Here is a 14142-nt window from a genome sequence, read left to right on the forward strand (position 1 = left end):
GTTTTGGCTTTTTGAAGTACTATTGACTATTAACTGACTATCAATTAAAAAAAATTGAAGTCACACAGAGAGACTTACTTATTTTAACAGACTTTAGTTGAACTTTAGCTGAACTATATTAAAAATATTAAGATCATCAATAAGTATTAATAATATTATCAATAATATTACAGTGGTAGTAATTAGTGAAATAGAAAGAGTGTGATTAATACAGGTTTCATGGTTGTTTTCAATAGTGACTTAAATTGTGATATTTAACCTCAATATACCTCGATATACTCTCATATAAGAGATAATTGTGTATGTTTTATAATTGTCTATATGTGATAACAAAATAGAATATTAATAGCTCATAATAGCTGGAGAGATGGAGGCTTATATTGGTGGGAAGAAAAAGTGGGAGAACTTGATAAAAGATGAGTTTGTGAGAAGGCTGTTAAAAATAATGAGTGTTACCAATTTAATGAAGATCAGGACAGGAAGAAAACAAGGTACTCAATTAACAGGGGCAGCCCCGAGCCCCTTAGGCCAAAAATGCATGGAGGAAATGGTTTAGAAGGAGAGGTCAAATTCATTTAAAGACCTTCCGGTCACAGTACAAGGTATGCAAGAGGTGATGAAACAAAACCATGAGGAACTGAGAAAAGAGATTGGAGAAGAATGATACAGAAGAACTAAAAGAGAAGATGCAGGTGATGGATAAGAAATTTGAATCCTTCCAACATCAAATTATGAAAAATGAGCAAAGATTACAAGACATGGAAGTGAGAATAGAGAAAGAAGAAAAAATAGTAGATGTAATTAGTGAAAAATTAATTCAGGCCAAAAAGGAGCTTGAAAATACAGTTGTATTTTTAGAGTCTGAAAAATTGGCGCATTATCTATGCTTCCAAAATGAGAGGAGAGAGAAGACCTGCTGGAAATCATGGGAGAATTATTAATGAAAGCACTTGGAATTGAGAAGGAAGAGATGCTGATGGAAATAGATGAGACCTATAAAGTACAGACAAATTATGCAAGGAGACATAATTTACCAAAGGAAATACGTTAGATTGGTGAAGAAATTAATCCAAGATTAAATATTACACAGAAGAGATGAACCAATAGAATATAGAGGGAAGCAATTAATAGTCCTGAAACAAGTACCAAGAAGGATCAGAGAACTGCAAAGACCTTACCAATTCCTGACTTCCAAATTAAACATATATAACATCAACTTTAGGTGGCTGATTACGGAAGACATTATGGTCATGTGGCAGGATAAAAGACACAGAATAGACACCATGGACAAGGCAGAGGAATTCTATATTCAATATATCAGTAATGAAGAAGAAGTGGGAGAAAAGGAAGATTTGGAAGGAAGAGACTCGAGACTAGTGGAAAAAGAAAAGAGTGTGTTACAAATTAAAGAGAGAAGTGAAAGAAAGGAAGAAAAGATGGAGAATTATGAGGGAAGACACCAGGAAGCAAAAGAAGTTAGAACAACAAGAAGCACAAAACCAAGGTATCAATTAAATTTGGACATTATAGCAATACAAGAAGTTCATATAAATGAAAAACAAAAGCAGCTATTAGAATACCCCAAACTAGGGATCATATATAATGCAGCATTGGAAGAAGCGAAGATACCACAATCATGGGCGGAGGCAAATATCACGCTAATACCAAAACAGAATTCAGACAGGATGCTAATTAAGTATGGATAACCATATGCTTGTTAAATACAGACTACAAGGTATTCACATCAATAATAGCTGAATGTTTAAAAAGATTCCTAGATGAGTTTATACACAGAGATCAAAATGGTTTTCTACCAAAATGACAAATGAAAAATAACATAAGAATAATATTAGATGAACACAGGTGGCATTGTTATTTCTAGATGCACAAAAAGCTTTTTGCAAAGTTAATTGGAAATTTATGTTACAACAATTGAAATATGTGGAATTTGGCGATAAATTTTTAAATATGTTTCGGGTGATATACTCCAACCAAGAAGCTAAAGTAATAGTGAATGGAGAGGTGACAAAAAAGTTTAAAATCCAGAAAGGCATGAGGCAAGGGTGTCCTCTATCCCCTTTGTTATTCATATTGTCTCTAGAAGTGTTAACAAGGATAATACGGAAAGAAACTCAAATTAAAGGACTGGAAATTAGGAAATAAATCTGAGGCTGATGGAGGTATTTGAGGACTATGGGAAAGTAGCCAGATTGAAAATTAATAAAGATAAAATTAAAATGATATTTTAAAATATGACAGAGAAGCAGAAGGAGGAATTGGCCAAAGGAATAAATATCCAGATGGGGAAAAATGAAATATTTAGGAATTTATATAACGGAAAGGTGTACATCAATCAAAGAGAACAACTATGTTAAGTTAACAAACTATATAAAAGGAAAATTGGAGAGGTGGAAAAATTTGAGATTCTCCTTCATGGAAAAGATAGCAAGGATCAAAATGAACATTCTACCGAAATTATTATTCTTGTTTCAAAATATCCCAATAAAATTAGATAAAAAGTACTTTGGAAAATTGAATAAAATGACATCAGAATACATTTGGCAAGGGAAGAAACCAAGGATTAAATTTAAACTTCTGCAAGATGTAAAAGAAAAAGGCGGATTTAGTGTACCAGAATGGGAATTATATCATAAAGCAGCAACACTTACCTGGGTAAAAGAATGGATAGATTTAAAAATAATAGATTGCTAACACTAGAGGGCCACGATTTACATTTAGGATGCCATGCCTTCCTGTGGTACAGGAAGCAGGTAGCACATCAATATTTTCAGAGACACTTCATAAAACAGGGGCTATTAGAAACATGGAATAAATTAAAGAGGAAAATTTATACCAATTTGGCTATCAACATTAGTGCACTCAAACTTTATTAATCAGGGAAAACAGGTTACCTATAAAGATAAATTAGTTAAAAAAGGGAGATTAAGATTGAGGCAAGAATTAAAAGAACAAGGGATAGATCTGGAATGGTGGTCTTACCTCCAAATCCAATCATGTTACTCAAAAGATATGAAAGAGTGTGGCATTAATGGACAGTTGATGGCAATAGACAAGATCCTTTTGGGGATAAATGATAAATTGATTAAGAAGATTTACAAATTTTTATTGGAATATAAGATGGAAGAAGAGCAGGTTAAGGAGACAATGGCGATATTGCATGGGCGATAAACATTGGCTATAATATACATCTGAATAGATGGCAAGAACTATGGGAAAGGAATAGGAAGGACCCAGTTAGAGATAGATGGCCATGGAGAAAATTTGTGTGATTGCTAAGAGTTGGCATCTATAATCAACCAAAAACAAAATCTATGCATTAACAGTATCACCTTAAGTGATAGCCACCTGGCCTTATTTAGAATTAGGTGGCATACAAGTTTAATGAATTATTTTATCAGCAACTATCCAATACACTAAAGTTTGTTCTTAATAAGTAGAAACAAATGAGGACAACAACAAAAAGCTATATGAAGCAAATTAGTTAGCTAAAGTCCTTCAGCAAGGATCCACTTACCTTTCAATTTTAGATCTACATTATGTCTCAGCCAAGAATAGGTTCCATAATTTGAATAATCTTCTGGCATTGGATTATCTTGAAACCATCCTTCACAGGCAAATCGGAAAAAGTTATCACAGGGGTCCACAGACACATTTAGCTTGCTTTTGATGGAGGCAGCTGGAAAAAGTTATATAATTTCATAGATCATCAGTTGATAATATTAATTGCTATACAAGACATGCAAATCACTTCCAGATTTATGATTACTATTTTCTGGCTTTATACATTCCCTTTACTTCCACATAATTAATCTCACCATTTAACCTATCCCATCTGACTTTGTTCAGATAGGCTACAATTTCAAAAGGAAATGAAAGGAAATTGAAAGGAAAGAAATCTTTCTTAAGCATTGGCCAATCTCACTTTCCTTGATTTTCATGTTATGGATTTTGGGCTATTCAATAACATTTTGGCTTTCATTTTTCTGGGTGCATCTGGATTTTCACTATCTGTCACTGCAACTAGCCTTGCTAAAATCTCAGGGAATCTTTTGGTTGCCACGTCTCTTCTCTTCATCTTCCTTTAGCTTGTAGTTATTGAGGTGAACAGGGCCCTTGATGCTGTCAGTGCCACCACCTATTAGTTAGATCCTTGTCCCTCCTGGATTGTGAAAGCCTCCAGGATGGTGGCCAGTGGGCAGGTTCAGGAAGTGATTAATATGTCACTGAAGGAAGGGACATTTCAGAATGCTTTTAAGCCCTGATTTGTCGCCTCCTTAAAAAAACATAATTGCATCCCATCTGCCTGGACAATTTTTGTCCAGTTTCCAACCTTCCTTTCATAGGGAAGGTTGTGGAAAAGATAGTTGCCTGGCAGCTGCAGAGGATCCTAGATGAAACAGATTATCTGGACCCCTTTCAGTCAGAATTCAGGCCTGGTTATGAGATGAAAACTGCATTGGTTACATTTGTTGATGATTTCTGGTAAGAGCGGGATGGGGATAGTGCAAACATTCTTGCTCTCCTTGACCTCCCAGTGGCTTTTGATACCATTGATCATGGTATCCTTTTGGGCTGGCTGCAGGAATGGGGATGAGCAGCAAAGTTCTGCATTGGTTTGGCTCAGTGGTGGGAGCTAAGCACCCATTTGAGATATGGACTGATCATAAAAACCTTGAAGCATTGAAAACACTGTGGAAATTGTTGCCTAAACAAGTCTGCTGGGCACAACATTTTAACTGGTTTAACTTTACACTAAAATACATCCCTGGGGAAAGAACTTTATGGCTGATGCCTTGTCCAGGATTCCCCAGTACAATGGGGCCAAATTGGTGATGATTCATCCAGTCATTCCAGCCAAACACCTAGCTGCTTTGGTGGTCACCAGGAGCCAAGGAAAAGTGGACTTGGAAGTGCCATCTGATTTGATGAAAAGACTGAGGGAAAGCCTTGCATCTGATGAATGGTTCAAGCTACACTCCTATGAGTGCACCATGCAGGATGGCCTCGCATGGGTTGAAGCCAAACTGTATGTTCCTGCTAGTCTAAAAAGTGTTGTCCTTCAGCAGGCCCTTGACTCAAAATTGGGTGGGGGGATTTTGGGTTCGTAAAGACATTACATTTGGTTAAAAGACAATTCTGGTGGCCTTCGTTGAAAAAAGACATAGAATCTTATATTGCTAGTTGTACTGTATGTGCCACTGCAAAGAGACCACCAGGGAAACCTCAAGGACTGCTTCAAAAGTGTCGCCCGACCTGGTGTCCCGTGGAAGGAGATATCGATGGATTTTATTGTCAAGTTACCAGAAAGCCAGGGAAATACTATGATCTGACTGATCACTGATTTGTTCTCCAAGCAAGTGCATTTTATGCCCTGTTCCAAGATTCCTTCAGCAAAAACACTGACTAAACAATTTATTTTACACATGTATATGTTACATGGAGTTCTTAAATGCATTATTTCACATAGGGGGGTCCAATTCACCTCCCGCTTCTGGAAAGAGTTCCTGAAGCTAATAGGCTCTGCCCAGGACCTAAGCTCCACCCACCATCCACAGACTAATGGGGCCTGTGAGAGGGCTAACTCGGTTCTGGAGCAGTATCTTAGATGCTATGTCAATTATCAACAGGATATTTGGGCTGACTTCTTGCCCCATGCAGAGGTGGCATACAACAATTCAGTACATAGCAGTACTGGAATGACCCCTTTTAAGGTAGTGTTCGGCAAGGAGTTTGTTCCCATTCTTGAACTGCCTCAAGAGAAACCACAAATCTTATCTTTGTCCGAGTGGAGTAATCAGCTTCAAAGTCTCTGGCCTATGACTGGCAAAGCCTTAGATATGGCTCACAAAGCACACAAAAGACAAGCTGATAAAAAAGGTCAAAGCTGAAAGAATACCAGGTTGAGGATAGGGTATACTTGTCCACTAAGTTTCTTCAGACTATCCAGAAATCGAAGAATTTTGGTCCTAAATATGTGGGACTTTTCCCTATTGTAAAAATTGTAAATCCTGTGTCAGTACAATTGGACTTGCCAAAACCCCTTACATGAATCCATCCTGTGTTTTGTGTGCATTTATTGAAACCTGAACATACATCTTTAATGTGCTCACCTCAACCCCCACCCCCTGTTCCTCTCCTTATTGAAGGAAAGCAACATTTTGAGGTTAAAGAAACCCTGGATTCTAGGAAACAAAGGGGACGAATTCAATATTTGGTAGCCTGAAAAAATTTCCCTCCATCCCATGCTGAGTGGGTGAATAAGTCTGATGTTAGGGCTCCCACACTCTTGAGAAAATTCCATTCTAAGAATCCTGATAAACCCTAGGTGTGATATATATAATTTGTTATATATATATCGGTTAGAGCCGAGGTGGTGCAGTGGTTAGAGTGCAGTACTGCAGGCTACTTCAGCTGACTGCAGTTCTGCAGTTCGGCTGTTCAAATCTCACCGGCTCAAGGTTGACTCAGCCTTCCATCCTTCCGAGGTGGGTAAAATGAGGACCCGGATTGTTGGGGGCGATATGCTGACTCTGTAAACCGCTTAGAGAGGGCTGAAAGCCCTATGAAGCGGTATATAAGTCTAACTGCTATTGCTATTGCTATTGCTATTGTTATTGTTGCTGTCTATTTTATCTTCTTCTCCAGGGATGATGTCTTTTCCAAAGGAAGGCCAAATGTCAGCCTCTATTTTCCTTGCTTGCTATCGGCTGCCATAGAAATGGGGAGGGAGGGGGCTTGAGGTATTTGGGAGAGGAAATTATGGTGCTGGAGGAGTTATGAAGAAGGGAGTTTTGTTGTCACCATCTTCTGCACATGCTGGTGGCCTGTGTTTGGACTTGGTCAAGGCCAACCGTCTCATATACCAACTTGATGAGGCTTTTTGAAGATGCACCCACATGACAACTTAGGGAGTTGCATATTGGACATGGGGTTGGGAAATTGGGGGGATGGTGCTGGGTAAATATTTGATATGTACATGTTCGTGCCTTTTTGGCTCAGATCTTGCTTTCCTTTTCACTGCTTTCAATTCATATCTACTTTATCTCTATTCAAATGGAGTTGAAGTTTTTCTTTCTTGGATATTGAAGGAGGAATGCCTGACAGAAATATTGATTACACTTGAATTCAACCTCAATCTGCCTAATAGGAGAACTTAAACAGTCATGAAATGCATGGATCCAACTGTGAACACCCAATTGGGTGTTCCCTGGGCAATGGTGATATCATCATTCAATCCTTTCAACCCGGAAGTTCTTCAGCACTCCCAACACAACACTATAGTGGTATTTCAAAGGATAAAGTCCCAATTATGTCCATTAGCACTCTCAAAATCTACTGTATCTCCTCCTGATTTGAGAGCTTTGTACATCGAATGCTATAAGAATTCTTCCCAGCAGCCTATCAGATGGTTTGGGTGAATAAAACCATTTCTAGAAGGAAGTAAGCTACCTTTAAAAGAATTGCCTCCTTCCTAGAAGAGGAATCACCTAACCCAAGATCTCCTGGTTTCCAGCCTGATGCCTTAACCACTATTCTAAACTGGCTCTCCCTGAACCAATAGAATTATTTTTTAAAAAAAAATTTTTTTTAAATAGTAATTACTATCAAGTTATCAATGGTTAAAATGGTTTTCAATCTATTGCAGGTTCCTGAGATCCAAAGGGGGAAAAAAAGAGTTTACATCTCTTTGTACCAATATGCTTCATCTAAATTAAGAGAAAAGTAATACTTTACTTACCAGCTTCAATGCATTCAGGAGTCAAGCAATATTGATATTGTTGCTTTGCATGAAATTTGATGTGTCCTTGACTAACTGCAAAAGGAAAAGAACAACATTGTGGCTATCTTTGTCTCAACAAATATTTTTCATTTATCTAAAGACATTAGTTGGGTGATTGTGCCAATTCTGGTACAGAAGGAAAAGATGTCCATCTGTTGATACAATACCTTCCTCAAAACAGAAAATATTTTTATATATTAACAACCACTTGTTCACTCACTACACCAGTTTGACTCAGAAGCAACACCTGTGAACCTTTTTATTACTAAATGGGGAGATAGGATAGGGTGAGGCAGATAATCTATGGTTGATAGGGTTTTGAACCTGATCTCCAACCTGATCCAAACATTGTATGAGATTGGAGTCAGTCCAGAATTAATTTGCTAATCAACACAGCACTGAAATGTTTACTTGTAATTTGTATTCTATTCCCACAAAAAAAGAAAACAATTAAGACCCTAGGAAGAAACAGAAGCAGTTGTATTTAATATTCTTGTTAACTCTAGGTAAAAATAGAACTGGAAAATTTAGGTATGTTAATCTTAGTCCCCACCAGCTATCATATGTATTCGAGTGGTCATTTTGTGAGATTTCCAAAATCCAAATGCTCCGAACACTTATACTTGCCTAAGCTCTAAAATGCTATATGCATCAACAAAAACATCATAGGGAAGAATAAACAGGTAGAAGGGGAAGAAGAGGGGAGTAAAGAGATTAACCTTTCCAGTTCAACAAACCCTTTGAGAAGACCTTAAGAACTTCTTTCATCTTTTGATAGTCAATGCTTCAGATTTTTAAAAGTGTTTCCTGTTTCTATAATTTCACAATGATTTTCCTCATCCTGTATTCTTCCAAATATTTTAGTGTGGCACATGGTCAGGAATCATGTAGCTTCATGACACATAGAAAAAAAAGATTGCCCTTTCTTGCTCTAATGGCTAATTTAAATATATTTTATCTAATCCTTACTCTGCAGTGGTGGGTTGCCAATGTTTTTACTACTGCTGCGGATGCACTCCCACATGTGTGATGCTCCCACACGTATGACACATGTGCAGAAGCATCCGGGAGGGTGAGCAGAGCTTCCCACTGTTGCTACTATCAGTTCGTCCAATCTGGCCAAACGGGGAGCACCCACCTCTGTTACTCTGTATATTTGCCAGCATTCTTCATCCAAAAGGAATGACAAAACAAGTGACATACTATCATGATGCAAATTTCTACCTGTTGCCTGTGCGTCATGACAATGTGCTTGGACAACAGATCCTCAGTCAACAGGTCTGTTACATTTGGAGTAATCATTTGGGAAAACTGTACTTATTTCCCAAAAAGTTACTTGATGAGGCAAGAATTTTGCCCTATTGAGTGGCTAGATCCCCTATTCAAATTTTTCAGTCCTACAATTCTATGATAATGTAGGAACGATATCTACTACAACAAGGAATAGCAACCACACACTGCTGAATTTGGTGTTCTTATCGGAACCGTGCCTATTTGACCTGGAATTGATGGGCTTGTCTTTGGTACCCCTGTCATGTCAGATCACAGTCTGGTGGCAATGAGTTTCTTGAGAGAGGTAATCCTCCTCAGAGAAGCAGGATCTATTGGGTTGGTCCACCCCTGGCAACTAATGGGACCGGATAGGTTTCAGAAAGAAGTGGGTTTAAACCTGCAAATCTGCTGCATAGTACTGCTGAATTTTTAGTGACTGCTTGGAATAGGAAGGTGACTGATAAGATTGTGTCCATGTGACCTCTCCAATCCATAGACCTCTTTGTCCCTGATGGTATGCAGAGGAATTGAGAAAGATGAAATGAATGAGGAGACATCTAGAATGCTACTGGCAGAAGACAAGGGACCAACTCAATCAAACATAGATGACAGCTACTATTAAGTCTATCTTAATTTGAGTGGCTGAAGCATAAGTACATCTCTGCACTAATTGCACCTGCAGATAATCAGCCAGCAACTCTCCTTAAGGTACTTAAGGAGTACCTGGGGAAGGATAGAGGTCCATCTGATGGGACATGGTGAGAATTTGCTGATTTTCTGGAAGACATCACTCATCTTCATTCTCAGTTAGATGCCAGCATGGTTGCTGGTCTGGTGAAGGCATGTGGGGCAGGTTCTTGCCCAGTTATCTGTGAACAGTTTGACCCTACTGCTCCTGAAGAAGTGGACAGGATCCTAGGGAGTATGCATGCAAGCATCTGTGTTTTAGACTCATGCTCCTTCTGGCTTGTGAAAACATCTTGGGAGGTGACATGAAGATGAGTTCTGGAAGTGATTAATGCTTTCTTTTGTGAGGAGCTTGTGCCTCACCATTTTAAGAAGGATGTGATTTGCCCTCTTCTTAAGAAGCTGTTGCTAGATTCCACTCTGTTGGATGATTTTTGACCTGTCTCCAATTCCCTGTTTTGGGGAAAGTTGTTGAAAAGGTGATTGCATGACCATTCCTGGATGAAATGGATTATCTAGACCCTTTCTAGTCAGGGTATAAATCTGGATATGGGATGGAAATGGCATTGATCATGCTTTTTGATGCTCTCTGACATGGGCAGGTTGGGGGTGGTGCATCCATCCTTGTGTTACTTGACCCTTTGTCAACCTTTGATAACATCGACCATGGTATCCTTCTAGAGCAACTTCAGAGGTTGGGAGGGGGGCTCTATATTGTCTTGGTTGACTTCCTTCCTCTGTGGCACTCTGATGGTGTTGATAGGAAGCAAGAGTCCAGCCCTTGACCCCTAGGGCTCAGTAAGCTGCTGGGTGAATCATCGCCATCATGAATTGAGATATCATTAATATGTTGATTGTTGTAATATAGTTCCTTGTGTTAGGTGTGTGTCCACCATGGCCTAGTTCATACTAGGGCATGCAGAGTCACGCTGAATCACACAGGAGACAACTGGCTCCGAGAAAGCCATAACAACCTGATAGTGAATAACATAACATTCTGAGATGTGCTCTACCATTGACGTCCAGGATTTGACCATATATAGAGAGAACTTTCCTGAAGCAGTAGATTAGAAATTGTACTTTTACAGGTTGTTTTGTATCACATGTTATTGCTCCTCCTGCCTTTGTCCTGTCTCAATAAAAGGGGCTCTCAGGTTCCCATCTGGGTCGCTCCATCCCGAGAAAATTTGTCTCCTGTCTTTTCTCAACATTGGCTTCATGGGCGAACAGCGGAAACTTCACATTTGGTGACCCCGACGTGATTCGAACACGCAGCCTTCTGATGGACGTGATCAACCCTACGTGATGCAACGTGATCGACGTGATCTTCCTGTGTCACCAGCCTTTCACTCATCCCCGACTTGGCAAAGTCTCGCAACCAGGGCCTGCTGTTAGCGAACAGAGCACCCTCCCAAATCGTGAGTATGGGCTCAGGTTTCTCGAAGGCTCAGACTGCACATCTGCAGGAGCTTCGGGAAATCGTTAAATCGTCTGTTGCAATCTCTCAGGCGACAGGTCATCCGCTTCCCATTCCCCCGAAAAAACATTTCCTCTCTCTATTGGCTTACATCTAAGAACTGTCCCATTTACCCTGAGAAGGGCTCTCTTAAAGTAACCTCGAGCCCTGCCAGAAGTTCTCACTACTTGGAGACTTCTTGTAAGATGCCTTCAAATTCATGAGGAAGATATGCACGGGGCTGCTTTTAAGCCTTCGGCAACATCTCCCCCGCGCTACTAGGAGATCACCCATCCTGGGGCTCTCTCCAAAACTCCTCCACCTCCCCCGGCCCCTTCCGGAAGAGAAGGTTTCTCCTCTCCCTTCCGCCCCTTCCCCCGCCCCGCAAGTGTGGCGTAGCGCTCTCCAAGACGCTCTGCGCGATGCTTACAATCAAGGGGACATGGAATTGGCAGAGGATTGTTTCCCTGTAACCTTTCAAACCAATGCGGCTGGGGTGGTTGTGCCTAATTATATCTCAATCCCCTATAGAGCTCTTAAAGATCTTAAGCAAGCAGTTTCTGCCTATGGGGTGCAATCCCCGTATTGCAAAGGACTGTTCCGAAACCTTTTGACAGGGGATCCCTACGTGCTGGAGGATTGGAAACTTCTCCTCGGCATGCTTCTTACCCCCTCTCAGTATACCATTTGGGCCTCCGAATACCTTAAAGAGATTCACAAGGCAATTGCCAAGGGTCTGTATAACAATGTTACCGCCCCTCAGCTAAAGGGAGGGGATGGGTTTGATATGGGGCCTCTGCAAGCCCCCCCTCCCCTGGGAAGCCCTTGGAATTCTTTTCACAGATGTTTCACAGAGCAATTGATTTATAGGATCTGAATTGGAATGGAGAAAAATGGTTTTGTGCATGTGTAAGTTTGTGTGTGTGTGTGTTTGAGTGAGCGTAGGCTCCAGTAAGGAAACTAGGAAAGTAGGTAAATTATTGCAAACATGATTAATGGGGACAGGTTGGGCAGTAGAGAGTAAGTGATGAAAGTGAAGGAGGGAGGGGGAAGGGGAGAGAGAAGGAGAAAGTGACAGAAGAATGGAAAAGGGGGAAAGAGGAAGTGAAAGAGAGAGACAGAGAAATCTGGTAAATGTTTTTTGCATGATTTGCGGGCTGTTAATAAAATTCTCCAACCCGTGGGAGCGCTGTGGCCTCCCCAATCCAAATTTGATTCCCCAAGAATGTGATCTCATGACACTTGTCCACTATTTCTCAGAAACCCACCCTTTTTGCAGCCCTAATTACAAAAGCCCTTCCGCTCCAGTGGAAGCCTCCTTCAACAGCTTTTTTCTATCAAAGACGCTATAACTGTCTTTGCCGATGGGAGCATGTGCCTGGCAGGAGGATGGTACATGGCACACCCAGCTCACAGAGCCACAAAAATCTGCTCAAAGAGATGAATTGGCCACTTCCATCTTGGCCTTTCAGTTATTTGACAAACAACCGTTTAACTTAATTCTTGCTAGTCTTTATGTGACTCAGATTATAACCTGTTTGTATGAGTCTTATCTCTCTTCTTCTATTGATTCACAACTTTTGTCTCTGTTTCTCACTTTACAAGGTCTTGTCTTCTCTCGCTGTTATTTTTTCCATGTCTCCCATATCAGCCTTTCCCTGGGCCTCTCCAGGAGGGCAATGATGTTGCTGACGCTGCGGCATCAGCCCCCACCCCACCCCATGTCAATGTTTGTTCTGCTATCACACCTTGGGATAGCCACTCTTACTTTCACCAGAATAAAAAAGCGCTCATAAAACCATTTGGCATTACTGCAAATGAGGCATCAGCTATTATTCAACTATGCCCCACCTGTAGCCAGCAGGCAAACCCTCTCCCGATGGGAGTTAAACCCCAGGGGGACAGAGTGTTGCTAAATTTGGCAAGTGCATGTTACCCATTTGCCCCTTGGAAATATTTACATGTTTCCATTGATACATATTCAGGCTACATTATGGCATCCCCCCAAAGGGGTGAAGCCACCAAACATGTTATTAATCTTTGTATTTGGACCTTTGCATCACTGGGACGCCCAAAAGAATTAAAAACAGCCTTTGCTGCCTTTTGTAACCAATGGGCATTGTGCATAAATTTGGCATTCCTTATAACAGCCAGGGTCAGGCGTTGGCTGAGCGCGCCAACCAGACATTAAAACATGCCCTGGACAGATATATTGGCAATAGGGGAAAATGCCCCCTGGCCTCCCAGCAGTGCAACACACCAGCAGCCACCATCCTCGGCAGCGATTCGTCATTTTGCAGCTCCACCTACTGCAGACACCTCCCGTCCACCTGCCTACTGTCGCTGCTTGCCTGACTTGACGTGGCGAGGACCTGCTGACCTGATTACCTGGGAAAGGAACTACGCTGCAATCCAACTTAAAGACAAAGTTCTTTGGATTCCAGGACGGCACGCAAGACCATATTTGCCAAAACCACCTATACAACCACCTACACAAACACAGAAGCAGCCTGACCATGACCAACCAGCAGGAACCACAGCTTGAGGCTGTCTCTGTCTCTGACCTGGAGAACAGGGCAGAGCACCCTCCACCCTCCACTCCCCCGACCGGCTGCCTCATCTTTCACCGCAGATCCCCCTACTATGTGTTTGGTTGAATGCTACCTGTTGTCATTATTTGAACCAGTCCGGAGAAATTGAAACCAGTGTGGACAAATTACATGATACCGTTCAAGCGGTTGGACAAACATACAAGGCCTTGGACTCCTGGTGGGACTGGATGACCTCTTGATTACCAAATTTTTAGCTGGTTGTGAAATGTTTCCAAGACCATTATAACCCTTGTTGCTTTGCTGATACTGTTGTGTTGCTGTATTCAATGTGCACCCTCTTTAGTAACTGTGTGTAAGAATATACTCTCTAGCTT

General features: G+C 40.9%; 1 protein-coding gene across 1 annotated transcript in view; it reads right to left on the minus strand.

Annotated features, from left to right (window-relative positions):
* The window catches only part of PHEX (phosphate regulating endopeptidase homolog X-linked), a 202176-nt gene that overhangs the window by 181629 nt on the left and 6405 nt on the right, over positions 1 to 14142 (minus strand). The window contains exons 2-3 of the mRNA XM_032226114.1: positions 7760 to 7834; positions 3536 to 3697 (exon numbers count right to left, since the gene is read on the minus strand). Coding sequence (XP_032082005.1) covers positions 3536 to 3697; positions 7760 to 7834 — 237 coding nt within the window. The remainder of the gene's footprint in view (positions 1 to 3535; positions 3698 to 7759; positions 7835 to 14142) is intronic.

Source organism: Thamnophis elegans, chromosome 11 (genome assembly GCF_009769535.1).
Source record: "Thamnophis elegans isolate rThaEle1 chromosome 11, rThaEle1.pri, whole genome shotgun sequence".
Classification (NCBI taxonomy): Eukaryota; Metazoa; Chordata; class Lepidosauria; order Squamata; family Colubridae; genus Thamnophis; species Thamnophis elegans.